Source organism: Rutidosis leptorrhynchoides, chromosome 2 (genome assembly GCF_046630445.1).
Source record: "Rutidosis leptorrhynchoides isolate AG116_Rl617_1_P2 chromosome 2, CSIRO_AGI_Rlap_v1, whole genome shotgun sequence".
Lineage (NCBI taxonomy): Eukaryota > Viridiplantae > Streptophyta > Magnoliopsida > Asterales > Asteraceae > Rutidosis > Rutidosis leptorrhynchoides.
This window is the reverse complement of record NC_092334.1, coordinates 376,851,159-376,864,203: the sequence shown is the minus strand read 5'-3', so window position 1 is coordinate 376,864,203 and position 13,045 is coordinate 376,851,159. Positions and strand designations below refer to the sequence as shown.

Sequence of the window (13,045 nt, the reverse complement as noted above, 5' to 3'; positions counted from 1 at the left end):
AGCCTTTTCAGGTTTTTATCTGAAACACTTGTATTTTGTATTAAACATGTCTTGCTACCATTTATGTTTAATAATGCGTTCCGATATTATCATGTTAGCTTAATTAATCTGTATGTTTCCATGATAGAAGTTTGGGTTAGCGTAGTTATGTTAAATTAGTACGGTTACTATTGTTATGCTGAACTTGTGAGTCTGATAGATTTGTATACTAGCATCTTAAGGATTGACCAATCTAGGTTGTGATCAGGACTTGTTCACCTATATGAACTTAGCTACTTCATAGGATTAAGACCCCTGGTTATACTTGTAAGTAACTAGAGGGGGGTGAATAGTTACTTAGTCGATTTTTTTAAACTTTTCTTTGCGTTTTCCTGAACTTGAACTTGATATACTGTGACTTGAAATGTTTGTTCCCAAATGATACTAACAAGATATATGTATGTAAAGATGTAATCAAAAAGATAAGGGAAGAGAGAATAAACACAACGATTTATAGTGGTTCGGGATGATATTAACTAATCTTCCTTAATCCACTCCTCAATTCTACGAATTAAGATTTTTCTTCACTATGATACTCCAAACTCGGTGGAGTGTCCGGATACAACACTAGTACTTCGATAAGCCGCAACTTGTGAACCCTTACGTCCCTTTTAAGACTTCACAAACACCTATAGCTCTTACCACAAGATCCTAATGCACTATCCTAGTGAAAACACAACTACCTTCTAGATCCCTTTAAGAAGATAGTTTACAAGTAAACTTACAACTTAAGCTTACAAGTACTCTTGCTAGAATCACTCTAAAAAGATTACAATTTAATTATAAGAATGATATCAGTAAGTATGTGAAAATATAAGTGCAAGAGGTGAGTCTTCAAATGCTTCAAGGCTTGGCTTTTATAGGAAAGAAAAATCTGCCTGGAAGCTACACAGCTCGCTGCACGGTCGACCGTGGTTCGACCGTGTACCTCTGACATCTGATTCTTATGGCCGTTTTTGTCCTTTGAAAATTGTCATTTTCCCTTGTTGAATAGCTGCAACTAAAGGCCAAGTATTTTTGAAATCATCCCCATTACCCCTTTGTTTTGGACATAAGTATGGAGGTTGACATGTCCATAAAAGAAGAAAGTCTTCAAGCTTTGACCATTTGTCATTGATTACTTAACGAGGTAATTGCAGAACTTTATCTCTTGACAAACTGTTATCTTCCAAAAAGCTTCATCAACTTTTCTTAATTACTTGTCATTTTTCTAATGGGAGTATATTGCCCTTTGGAACATTGTTACAACTCAAATGAACTAGTTTGAGTCTAGTTGGAACATAATGATCTTTGTTACAATTTTTCTAGCTTGAACTAATCACATTTACATACATGCAATGGTATATAGAACTAATGGGAGAGCAACTCTTTAATTGGGACTTCAATGACCATTATTAGTATGTTTAAATGACATTATGTACTAGGATAAAAGGATATAACACTTGTGTGTTTAATCTAAATTTGGCTTAAAATGTCATTAAGATGTCATTAGGTGTGATTAGTAAAAATTAACATATTTTGGTTCAAAACTCCTTTGAGATCAAAGAGGGCAACTATTATAAGTATGTTTAAAAAGGTTTTATAAATTATAGATGCCTCAAAGTGGTCTAACTTAAAGTGGATGAATTTGGTAACAGAGAAAACTGCGGCCGAGCTGCGGTCGACCGTGAGGTTAGCCGTAGATTGATAGTTTTAGAAAAACTTAAATTCGTTGGTACAGGACATGCACGGTCAGTTTCACGGTCGACCGTGGTGCAGCCGCATACCATTTTTGCTAAGATGATTACTTATGCATTGGTCTTTTGCTAGAGATAGTTTACGCTTATGAATTCATGTCGTCTTACATATGATTAACCACTTATCTCTTTTGTGTCATCATCAAAACAAAGTGATTAACCTTTAAATATTATGATTGGAATCTTAACCAACATTCTCCCCCTTTTTGATGATGACAAACATATGAGTAAGTGTTTTAACTATGTAAGTCAACATAAGTGTTAACATCACTTACCATACACTTTCTCCCCCTTTTGTTGAAGCAAAAAGGTTAGTCTCACTTGGAACTAAGCGCGCTCTAGAGTAATGCTCCCCCTTAAATCGTACACACTTATCAATTGTTCCTGTTTATCAATATAATGGCTCCCCCTAGAACCAATATTAAACATAAAGAGTAACAAACATAATAAGCATAGCAAGTACATTACAATACATAACAAGTTTCATTCTTAGGACAAGTGTTGTATCTACCCGCCCTTAAAATTATTCTTAACTAACATTGATTGTTCAATGATAAATGCCGTTAGTGCTAAACGCATCGGAGATAGTTGAGCTTTCATTGTCGGAAGAGAGAGTGATTACCGGATGAGCTTCCCAATCAGTTAGAGGAATTGTGGACACGGGTTGATGAATTTGAGAAGGGTTGATGGCACCAACAAATCGGAAAAGTCGATTAAGATGGTTGGAGTATGGAAGTGTGCGAGTTCCTAGTTCTCGAAGGTAACCCATTCTTTAAGTAGTGAGATAAGCGAGATTTATGGGTTCATGAGTAAGAAGAGACCACATGACAACAACTTTGGTTCCTGAAACATGAGTAGCGGTAGGTTCCCGACAATAGACATTGTTTTGAATGACGTTTAGAATGAGTTGAAGATCATGGCGTATTTCGTCATCTTGAATGCGAAGTCGTTGGTTGAGGTTTCGTTGTACTCAATGAGTGGTAATGAGATCTAAGATAGGTTGCAACAGAAATGTAGGGTTAAGTGATCTTAGATCGGTTGAAGGAGTATAGAAGGAACGCCCATTGGAAGGAATAGCCATAACGGTTGCGAATTGTTCAAAAGACCAAATGTAAGGTGTATTGAAAAGTCGAAATGGAACTTTGTCGGGATTTGAAACATTAAGGTGAGCATAAAATTCCCTAATTAACGTTGGGTAAATGAATTTATCAAACTCAAGGAATGAGAAGCAATTGTTTTGGGTGAAAAGTTGAGTTAGTTCGGGAAATTCGGTATGATGAACAACACGCTCTTCATGAAGTGTTCTAGTCTCCATGTGTTGCCTATTGTTCGTAATACGTTGATTTCTCGTGTTGGTCATTTCCTAGAAAAGCCACAATTTTAGCAAAATAATCAAGTTTATATAATTTTGAAAAACTATATGCTAAACATGTGTAGATTAGTCCTTGTCTAGACTCATTTTGAAAACATAAATTTGAAATTAAATTGTGCTATTTCCTTTTTAAAAATTGACAAGTTTCATTATTTTGCTTTATGTTTGTCAAAAATAGATACTAGTCATGATATTTACAAGTATCATAATGATTTGTTCAAACATATGTGTGTGTTCATGAGTGAGTTTAAAGGCTTAAAACATATATGAGTTTTTATGCAAGAAATCACTATTGTGACACATTTGATAAGAAATGCCTTTTATAACAATTTTACTCATATATTTAATGAATTCATGCAAGAAACAAGTGTTCCTCTTAGTTTGAAAAGACTATAATATAATCAATCTAGTAAAATTGAAAGTAAATTTTAGATGCTTACCTTGAACAGAATTGAAAGAGTAAGGACCACTTTTTGAAGAGTACTTGAAGGTAAGACAAAAGTAAATCTAGAAATCCAGTGGTTGGGGTTTAAAGAAGAGATGTGGTTGGTGGAAAAGTTGTTTGGATATTAAAGAGAATACGTAAAAGACAAAGAAAATCGTCAGACATCAGGCGACTGTCAACACGGTCGACCGTGGTTTGATCGTGAGTGATCTGAAGGGGATTTTACGGAGTATGTTCCATCATTCACAATCCATTCCTAAGAAGGGGCTTAGTGAATATGTCATCTATGTTTTCCGTAGATTCTACATTATCTATCACAATATTACCATTTTGGACATGATCACGAAGGAAATGGTGCCTAATGTCTATGTGTTTAGTCCTAAAGTGTAATATTTGATTTTTAGATAAATCTATAGCACTTTTATTATCACAACATATGGGTATTTCTGATGAGATGATACCGTAATCAAGGAAGGTTTGCTTCATCAACAACACTTGTGCTCATGCTCTTCCCATGGACACATATTCGGCTTCGGTGGTAGACAATGCAATGGACGTTTGCTTCTTTAAGAACCATGATGTTAAACAAAGACCCACGAACGCGCATACTCCACTTGTGCGGTTTCTATCAATCATTGATCCTGCGTGATCGGAATCTACAAAGCACATAATATCAAGCCCGGTGAACTTTAGATACCATAACCCAAGATGCATTGTCCCCTTTAAGTATCTAAAGATTCTTTTGACGGCCTCAACGTGCGATGTCTTTGGATTTTCTTGGAATCTTACACACAAGCACACACTAAACATGATATCGGGCCGACTTGCCGTTAAGTATATAAGGGATCCAATCATTCCCCTATATTTTGTACTATCGAACGGTTCTCCTTCCCCTTCCAAAGTAAGATTCACATTTGTTGCCATAGGAGTCGCCATTGGTTTTGAGTTCTCCATTCTGAATTTTTGATCATTTCATGAATGTACTTTTGTTAATTGATGAACGTTCCGTCTTCTAGTTGTTTAATTTGTAGTCCGAGAAAGAACTTGAGTTCACCCATCATGCTCATTTCAAACTCATCATGCATTAACTTAGAAAACTAATTGCTAAGAGATTCGTTAGTAGATCCAAATACAATATCATCAACATATATTTGAACTATAACTAAATCCTTTTTATGCCTTTTAATAAAGAGTGTATTATCAATTTTTCCCATTTCATAACCATGATTTATTAAAAAGGTTCTAAGTCTTTCATACCATGCTCCAGGGGCTTGTTTAAGTCCATAGAGAGCATTTTTAAGTTTAAAAACATGATATAGCTTTTCGAAATCTTCAAACCCCGGAGGTTGTGATACAAATACTTCTTCATTTATGACTCCAATCAAAAAGGCACTTTTGACATCCATTTGATAAAGTTTGAAGTTATTGGCACATGCATATGCAAGAAGTATTCTTATTGACTCTAGCCCAGCGACGGGAGCAAATGTTTCATCATAATCAATTCCCTCTTGTTGGCTATATCGTTGTGCAACTAGTCTAGCTTTGTTTCTAACTATATTGCCATCTTTATCTAGTTTGTTTCTATAGACCCATTTGGTACCTATGATATTGCTCTCACTAGGTAAAGGAACCAAATCCCATACATCGCTCCTTTGAAATTGATTTAATTCCTCTTGCATTGCTTCTACCCAACTTTCATCTAATATGGCTTTCTTAATATTTTTAGGTTCTATTTGGGAGATGAAAGCGTAGTTGGCAATTAGGTTGAATGCTTGTGACCTAGTGGTTCTAGTATTGATGTCTCCTATGACTTGATCTATGGGATGATCATTAACATGTTTAAGATCGATCGAGGATGCTAAGTTATCCTTACTTGATTTTAAATGAGATCCATCCTCATTTGTATCATTGGACTCGATTTGAGTTAGCATTATTTCTATAGCATCTTGTTCTATCACATCATCATCCTCTAAAGGTTTAGTCTTAGGTGGCGGAGGAGTTTCATTAAATGTGACATCTAGGGATTCTTCTATGACATTGGTGTATTTATTTAGAACCCTATATGCCTTACTCTCTAACGATTATCCTAAGAACACTCCTTCGTAAGCTTTAGGTTCAAACTTTGTAAGATATTCCTTTTTGTTTAAGATAAAGCATTTGCACCTGAATACTCTAAGATGACTTACAGTTAGTTTTCTACTATTTAAGACTTCATAGGGTGTTTTATCCATTGATGGTCTAATTAAGACTCTATTTTGAATGTAGGTGGAGGTGGCAACAGCTTCACTCCAAAACTTTTGAGGTATTGATTGTTCATTTAACATTGTTCGACTCATTTCTTGAAGAGTTCGGTTTTTTCTTTCAACAACCCCATTGGATTGAGGAGTGCGAGAGGCCGAGAAATTATGAGAAATACCATTTAAATCACAAAAGACTCCAAATTGAGAATCATTATCAAATTCTCTACCATGATCCGTTCTTATTGTTACTATAGTACAACCAAGCAAATTTTGCATCTTAGTAGCAAAAATTATAAATCTTTCACACGCTTCATTCTTATGCTTTAGAAATAGTGTCCATGTATATCTTGAGAAATCATCTACTATTACTAAAGTATAAAAATTTTCTCCATAACTTTGAACGGCCGATGGCCCAAATAAATCCATGTGTAAAAGTTCTAGACGTCTTTTAGTAGAGATAAAGTTCTTAGGTTTATGACTTGCATGAACTTGTTTTCCTACTTGCATGCATCACAAAGTGAGTTTCATATTTTAATTTAGGCAAGTCTCTAACTATGTCCTTTGAGGATATGTTATGAATTAGTTTCATATTAGCATGCCCTAGTCTCCTATGCCACAAGGTAGTAGTATCATGTATAGATGTGTGACAAATATCTACATGTTTGAAATCATCTAATTTGCATGTATAAAGACCTTTCTTCCTAATTCCATTTATGACACTTTTACCATCTTTTATTATGTGTGATGAATTTTTAGTAAATGTCATGTTATATCCTTTATCACATATTCTTCCTACAATTAGCAAGTTAAAACTTAGATTTTTAATGTGTAACACATTATCAAGTGTAATCTTTTGATTAGTAATGTTACCTTTACCGACAATTTTTCCTTTCACATCGCCACCAAAGATTACATCACCTCCATTGTGCTCTGTATACTTTGTGAAGAACTCTTTGTTGCCCGTCATGTGTGTTGTACACCTACTATCAATTATCCACTCTTCATTTTGTACAACACCATTGAGACAAACCTATATTTAATCAATCAATACCTTTGGTACCCAATGTTTGTTGTGTCCGGGATGATTAGCATTAAAGACTCCTACTATAACCCATCTTTTAACAATATTAATATTGTTTTTTCTTTTTAAGAAGTGTTTTAGTTTCGACCTTATTTCTTCCAAAGTTTTGATTAATCATTCTTCTTGAAGAATTTTTTACAAGTGACTTAATTTCTTTCCTACTTGTTTTAACTTGATTAGTTATGGAAGCCTTTGGTTTTGGCGTTTCCACTACTTTGGGTTTAACAAACACTATTGGCTTATGTTTGGATGATTTTACCTCAAGAGTATTTTCCTTGTATCCTAGTCCTTGTTTGTTATTTGTTGGTTTTTGAACACTCAAAATATTTTATAACACTTTACTACTTCCATCATATTTTGAAAACTTAATTTTGTTTTCAAGTAGTTTGTTAGTTTTGTTCAAAACAAGGTTTTCATGTTTTAAGTCGTCACATGTAAGACATTCTTGTGAGTTGGATATTCTTTCTTTAAGTTGTAAGATTTCTAACCTAAGCAAGTTATTTTCTTCCTTTAGACTTGTGTTTTTGTTACTTACTTTACTACTTAAGACACATAATTTAGCAAAGTTGTCAATACTAAACTCAAAAGAATTTAAAAGTACCTCATTGTTGTTTTGACCGACTTGTGATGCCTTGTCATCATCACTTGGAATATCAATGGCCATGAGACATGTTTCCTTTCCTTCTTCTTGTGTGTCGTTTTATTTATCATCCCATGCACCTCCAAGAAAAGCATTTTCATTCTTTCTCTTAGGACATTCACTTATCAAGTGGTTTGGATCACCGCACCCGAAACATTTTCGTACAAACTTTTTCTAGGAATCGAACGACATTTTCTTTTGTTCCATTGGAGGACGGACATGGTTTTCCGGCCTTTGATAAAATTTCTTAAAAGAGCGAACAATAAATGCAAGTTGTTCATCATCATTTAGAATATCATCATCGTCATCATCGATGTCATATTCATCATGAATCTTGGCCTTTAGAACGATTGACTTGTTTTTTTCTCTCTTGGCCTTTTCTACCTCATCATCTTTATCTAGTATGACCTCATGTACTTTGAGATTTCCAATGAGTTATCTAGAGTTAACTTCTTCACATTTTTTGATTCGTCAATTGCCATCACCTTTGGTCTCCATCTTGATGGTAGAGCCCTTAAGAATTTTTGAACATATTGCTTATCCATGTAGATTGTACCTAGAACTTTCAAACTTGAACAAATATTGTTAAATCTAGTATATGAACTATCTATTTTTTCATAATCTTCAATGGCAAATTGTTCATATTTAGTTATAAGCAATTCTACTTTATTTTCTATGACTTGCGGGTTTCCATGATGGGTAACCATGATACTATCCCAAATTTCTTTAGCACTACCCATCATAAAAACTCTCTCATATTCTTTCCTAAGCAAAGCATTAAAAATGGTCATTTTAGCTTCATAGTTTTTTCCTACATCTACTTTGTGTTCTTTAGTCCATTCTTCCTCGGGTATGTATATTTTAGATTTCTTATCATCACCAAACTTAAACGGAATATAATCACCCTTAGTAATAATGTTCCAATAGTCTATATCTTTGGAGCAGACATACGTTTCAAATCGATGCTTCCAATAGCAAAATCCTTCACTTTCAAGAAGTGGAGGCCTTTGCATAGAGCATCCTTCACTATAGTTCAAGTTCTCAAATTTTTGTTTCATGATCTTAAACTCTATGATTTGCAAAAATTAGTCTTAATTTCAAATTAATAATTTTGACAAAACGTTTAGAGCAACTGCTCTGATACCAATTGTAAGTAACTAGGGGGGTGAATAGTTATTTAGGTGATTTTTTAAAATTTTCTTTGCGTTTTCTTGAACTTGATATAGTGTGACTTGAAATGTTTGTTTTCAAATGATACTAACAAAATATATGTATGTAAAGATGTAATCAAAAAGATAAGGGAAGAGAGAACAAACACAACGATTTATAGTGGTTCAGGAAGATGTTAACTAATCTTCTTTAATTCACTCCTCAATTCTACGAATTGAGATTTTTATTCACTGTGATACTCCAAACTCGATGGAGTGTCCGGATACAACACTAGTACTTCGATAAGCCACAACTTGTGAACCCTTACGTCCCTTTGAAGACTTCACAAACACCTATAGCTCTTACCACAAGATCCTAATGCACTATCCTAGTGAAAACACAACTACCTTCTAGATCCCTTTAAGAAGATAGTTTACGAGTAAACTTACAACTTAAGCTTACAAGTACTCTTGCTAGAATAACTCTAAAAAGATTACAATTTAATTATAAGAATGATATCAGTAAGTATGTGTGAGTCTTCAAATGCTTCAAGGCTTGGCTTTTATAGGAAAGAGAAATCTGCCTGGAAACTACACGGCTCGCTGCACGGTTGACCGTGGTTCGACCATGTTCCTCTGACATCTGATTCTTATGGCCGTTTTTGTCCTTTGAAAATTGTCATTTTCCCTTGTTGAATAGCGACAACTAAAGGCCAAGTATTTCTAAAATAATCCCCATTACCCCTTTTGTTTTGGACATAAGTATGGAGGTTGACATGTCCATAAAAGAAGAAAGTCTTCAAGATTTGACCACTAGTCATTGATTACTTAAAGAGGTAATTGCAGAATTTTGTCTCTTGACAAACCATTATCTTCCAAAAAGCTTCATCAACCTTTCTTAATTACTTGTCATTTTGCTAATGGGAGTATATTTCCCTTTGGAACATTGTTACAATTCAAATGAACTAGTTTGAATCTAGTTGGAACATAATGATCCTTGTTACAATTTTGACTAGCTTGAACTAATCACATTTACATACATGCAATGGAAAATAGAACTAATGGGAGAGCAACTCTTTAATTGGGACTTCAATGACCATAACTAGTATGTTTAAATGACATTTTGTACTAGGATAAAAGGATATAACACTTGTGTGTTTAATCTAAATTTGGTTTAAAATGTCATTAAGATGTCATTAGGTGTGATTAGTAAAAATTAACATCTTTTGGTTCAAAACTCCTTTGAGATCAAAGAGGGCAACTATTATAAGTATGTTTAAAAAGGTTTTATAAATTATAGATGCCTCAAAGTGGTCTAACTTAAAGTGGATGAATTTGGTAACAGAGAAAACTGCGGTCGAGCTGCCGTCGACCGTGAGGTTAGCCGTAGATTGACAGTTTTAAAAAAACTTGAATTCATTGGTACAGGACATGCATGGTCAGTTTCACAGTCGACCGTGGTGCAGCCGTGATAATGCTAAAAACAAACATATATTTCATAGCATTATTCCTCAAGAAAGACAAGCTTTTAGTTGTAATTGTTCTATTTACAAGTGATATTCGTTTAAATAATAAAAGGTGAAGACAAAAGACAGATTCGACGAATTGAAGACGCAAACGACCAAAAAGCTCAAAAGTATAAAATACAATCAAAGAGGTTCCAATTATTGATAAGAAACGTCTCGAAATTACAAGAGTACAAGATTCAAAACGCAAAGTACAAGATATAAAATAGTACGCAAGGACGTTCGAAAATCCGGAACCGGGACATGAGTCAACTCTCAACGCTCGATGCAACGGACTAAAAATTACAAGTCAACTATGCACATAAATATAATATAATATTTAAATAATTACTAAATTTATTTATATATTATATTTGTTTATATAATCCGTCGACAAACAAAGAGCCAAGGTTGGGTGAGCTGTAAAAACGAACTCCGCGACTTGCGGAGTTCGAAGACCAAAAGAACCGCGAGTCGCGGAGATTACCTGGACGAAAATTCCTATAAAAGGCAACGCAGTTCGACGAAAAAAATATCCAAAAATTCAATCTCTCTCTATATATGTATACGTAATATATATATATATATATATATATATATATATATATATATATATATATATATTTTAATAATAAGGGTATGTTAGCGAATGTTGTAAGGGTGTAAGTCAAAATTCTGTCCGTGTAACGCTACTCTATTTTTAATCATTGTAAGTTATGTTCAACCTTTTTAATTTAATGTCTCGTAGCTAAGTTATTATTATGCTTATTTAAAACGAAGTAATCATGATGTTGGGCTAATTACTAAAATTGGGTAATTGGGCTTTGTACCATAATTGTGGTTTAGACAAAAGAACGACACTTGTGGAAATTAGACTATGGGCTATTAATGAGCTTTATATTTGTTTAACTAAATGATAGTTTGTTAATTTTAATATAAAGATTTACAATTGGACGTCCCTATAAATAACCATATACACTCCATCGGATACGATGGGCGTGGTATTTATATGTACGAATAATCGTTCATTTAACTGGACAGGGGAATGGATTAATATTCACTAGAATTATTAAAACAGGGGTGAAATTATGTACAAGGACACTTGGCATAATTGTTAACAAAGTATTAAAACCTTGGGTTACACGCAGTCGATAATCTGGTGTAATTATTAAACAAAGTATTAAAATCTTGTTACAGTTTAAGTCCCCAATTAGTTGGAATATTTAACTTCGGGTATAAGGATAATTTGACGAGGACACTCGCACTTTATATTTATGACTGATGGACTGTTATGGACAAAAACAAGACGGACATATTAAATAATCCAGGACAAAGGACAATTAACCCATGGGCATAAAACTAAAATCAACACGTCAAACATCATGATTACGGAAGTTTAAATAAGCATAATTCTTTTATTTCATATTTAATTTCCTTTATTTTATATTTAATTGCACTTCTAATTATCGCACTTTTATTTATTGTTATTGTATTTAATTGCACTTTTAATTATCGTACTTTTTAATTATCGCAATTTTATCGCACTTTTATTTATCGCAATTTCCTTATCGTTATTTACTTTATGCTTTAAATTAAGTCTTGTATTTATTTTTTATATTTTACATTAGGTTTTAACTGCGACTAAAGTTTTTAAAATCGACAAACCGGTCATTAAACGGTAAAAACCCCCCTTTATAATAATAATATTACTTATATATATATTTGTATTTTTATAAAATAAAACTAATATAGCGTTAAGCTTTGTTAAAAGATTCCCTGTGGAACGAAATGGACTTACTAAAAACTACACTACTGTACGATTAGGTACACTGCCTATAAGTGTTGTAGCAAGGTTTAAGTATATCCATTCTATAAATAAATAAATATCTTGTGTAAAATTGTATCGTATTTAATAGTATTTCCTTGTAAAATATAAGCTATTTTATATACACCTCGCATAACATCAAGTATTTTTGGCGCTGCTGCCAGGGAACATCTAGCTTAAAAGCCGAAAGCGCAACGCTAAATATTAAAAAAAAGATTTTTATTTTTAGTTTACTTTTATAAAAAATACGCTTTTGTAAAAATACGTGTTAATTATTCGAAAACATAAAAAGAAAACAAAAATATAAATATTTTTAAGAGTTTGTTAAGTATTTAAGTTTTATAAAGTTTCTTTATTTTTATTTTATAAAAATATAAGTTTTATTTAAATATTTTGTTTTTATTTAAAACTTAAAATCAAAGAAAATATATATATATATATATATATATAAATCTATTTTTAAGATTTTTATAAAATTATAGAGTATTTCTATTTTTTTAGTTTTTAAAACATAAGTTTTTATTTAGTTTTTATAAATATTTTATTTAATTATTAAAACAGAAAATATAAAACATAAAAAAAAAACAAAAACGCGTCGAATTTAAATCAGCCTGTCATCTGAAATTTGGAATCCCGTGACTCGCGGAGTTTTCCAGCTTCGGGCACCGCAACTCGCGGAGCCGCCCTGACACACGTGACCAGAAACCCTAATCGCAATTAATACGGGGTAATTATTATTATTATTAACTTTAAACCTAATTAGGTTATTTATATTATATTAATTAGTTTAGTTATTTTATTATTTGTATTATTTAGTTAAATTAGTTTAAATAAAATATAAAATTAATAATTTTATAAAATAAATAATATAAAAATAATATTTTTATAAAAATTGTACTTTTTACAACTTTTAGTGTATTTTTATATTTTGTCCCTTTTTAATTGTTTTAGCGTAATATTTGTATTTTTCGCTCGTATTTAGTTTTAAACATAGTTTTTGCCATAGTTATTTTT

The 13,045-nt window shown here is 32.6% G+C and overlaps 1 protein-coding gene across 1 annotated transcript; it reads right to left on the bottom strand.

The window, feature by feature from the left end:
• Positions 1–4,093: 4,093 nt before the first annotated feature.
• On the bottom strand, positions 4,094–4,546 carry LOC139889010 (uncharacterized mitochondrial protein AtMg00810-like). The gene has a single exon (XM_071871986.1). It carries the CDS (start codon positions 4,544–4,546, stop codon positions 4,094–4,096), a length of 453 nt encoding a protein of 150 aa, XP_071728087.1.
• Positions 4,547–13,045: the final 8,499 nt, after the last annotated feature.

Excerpts from the sequence above, each read along its gene's own strand:
- LOC139889010 (XM_071871986.1), bottom strand. The coding sequence starts at position 4,546 with ATGGAGAACTCAAAACCAATGGCGACTCCTATGGCAACAAATGTGAAT.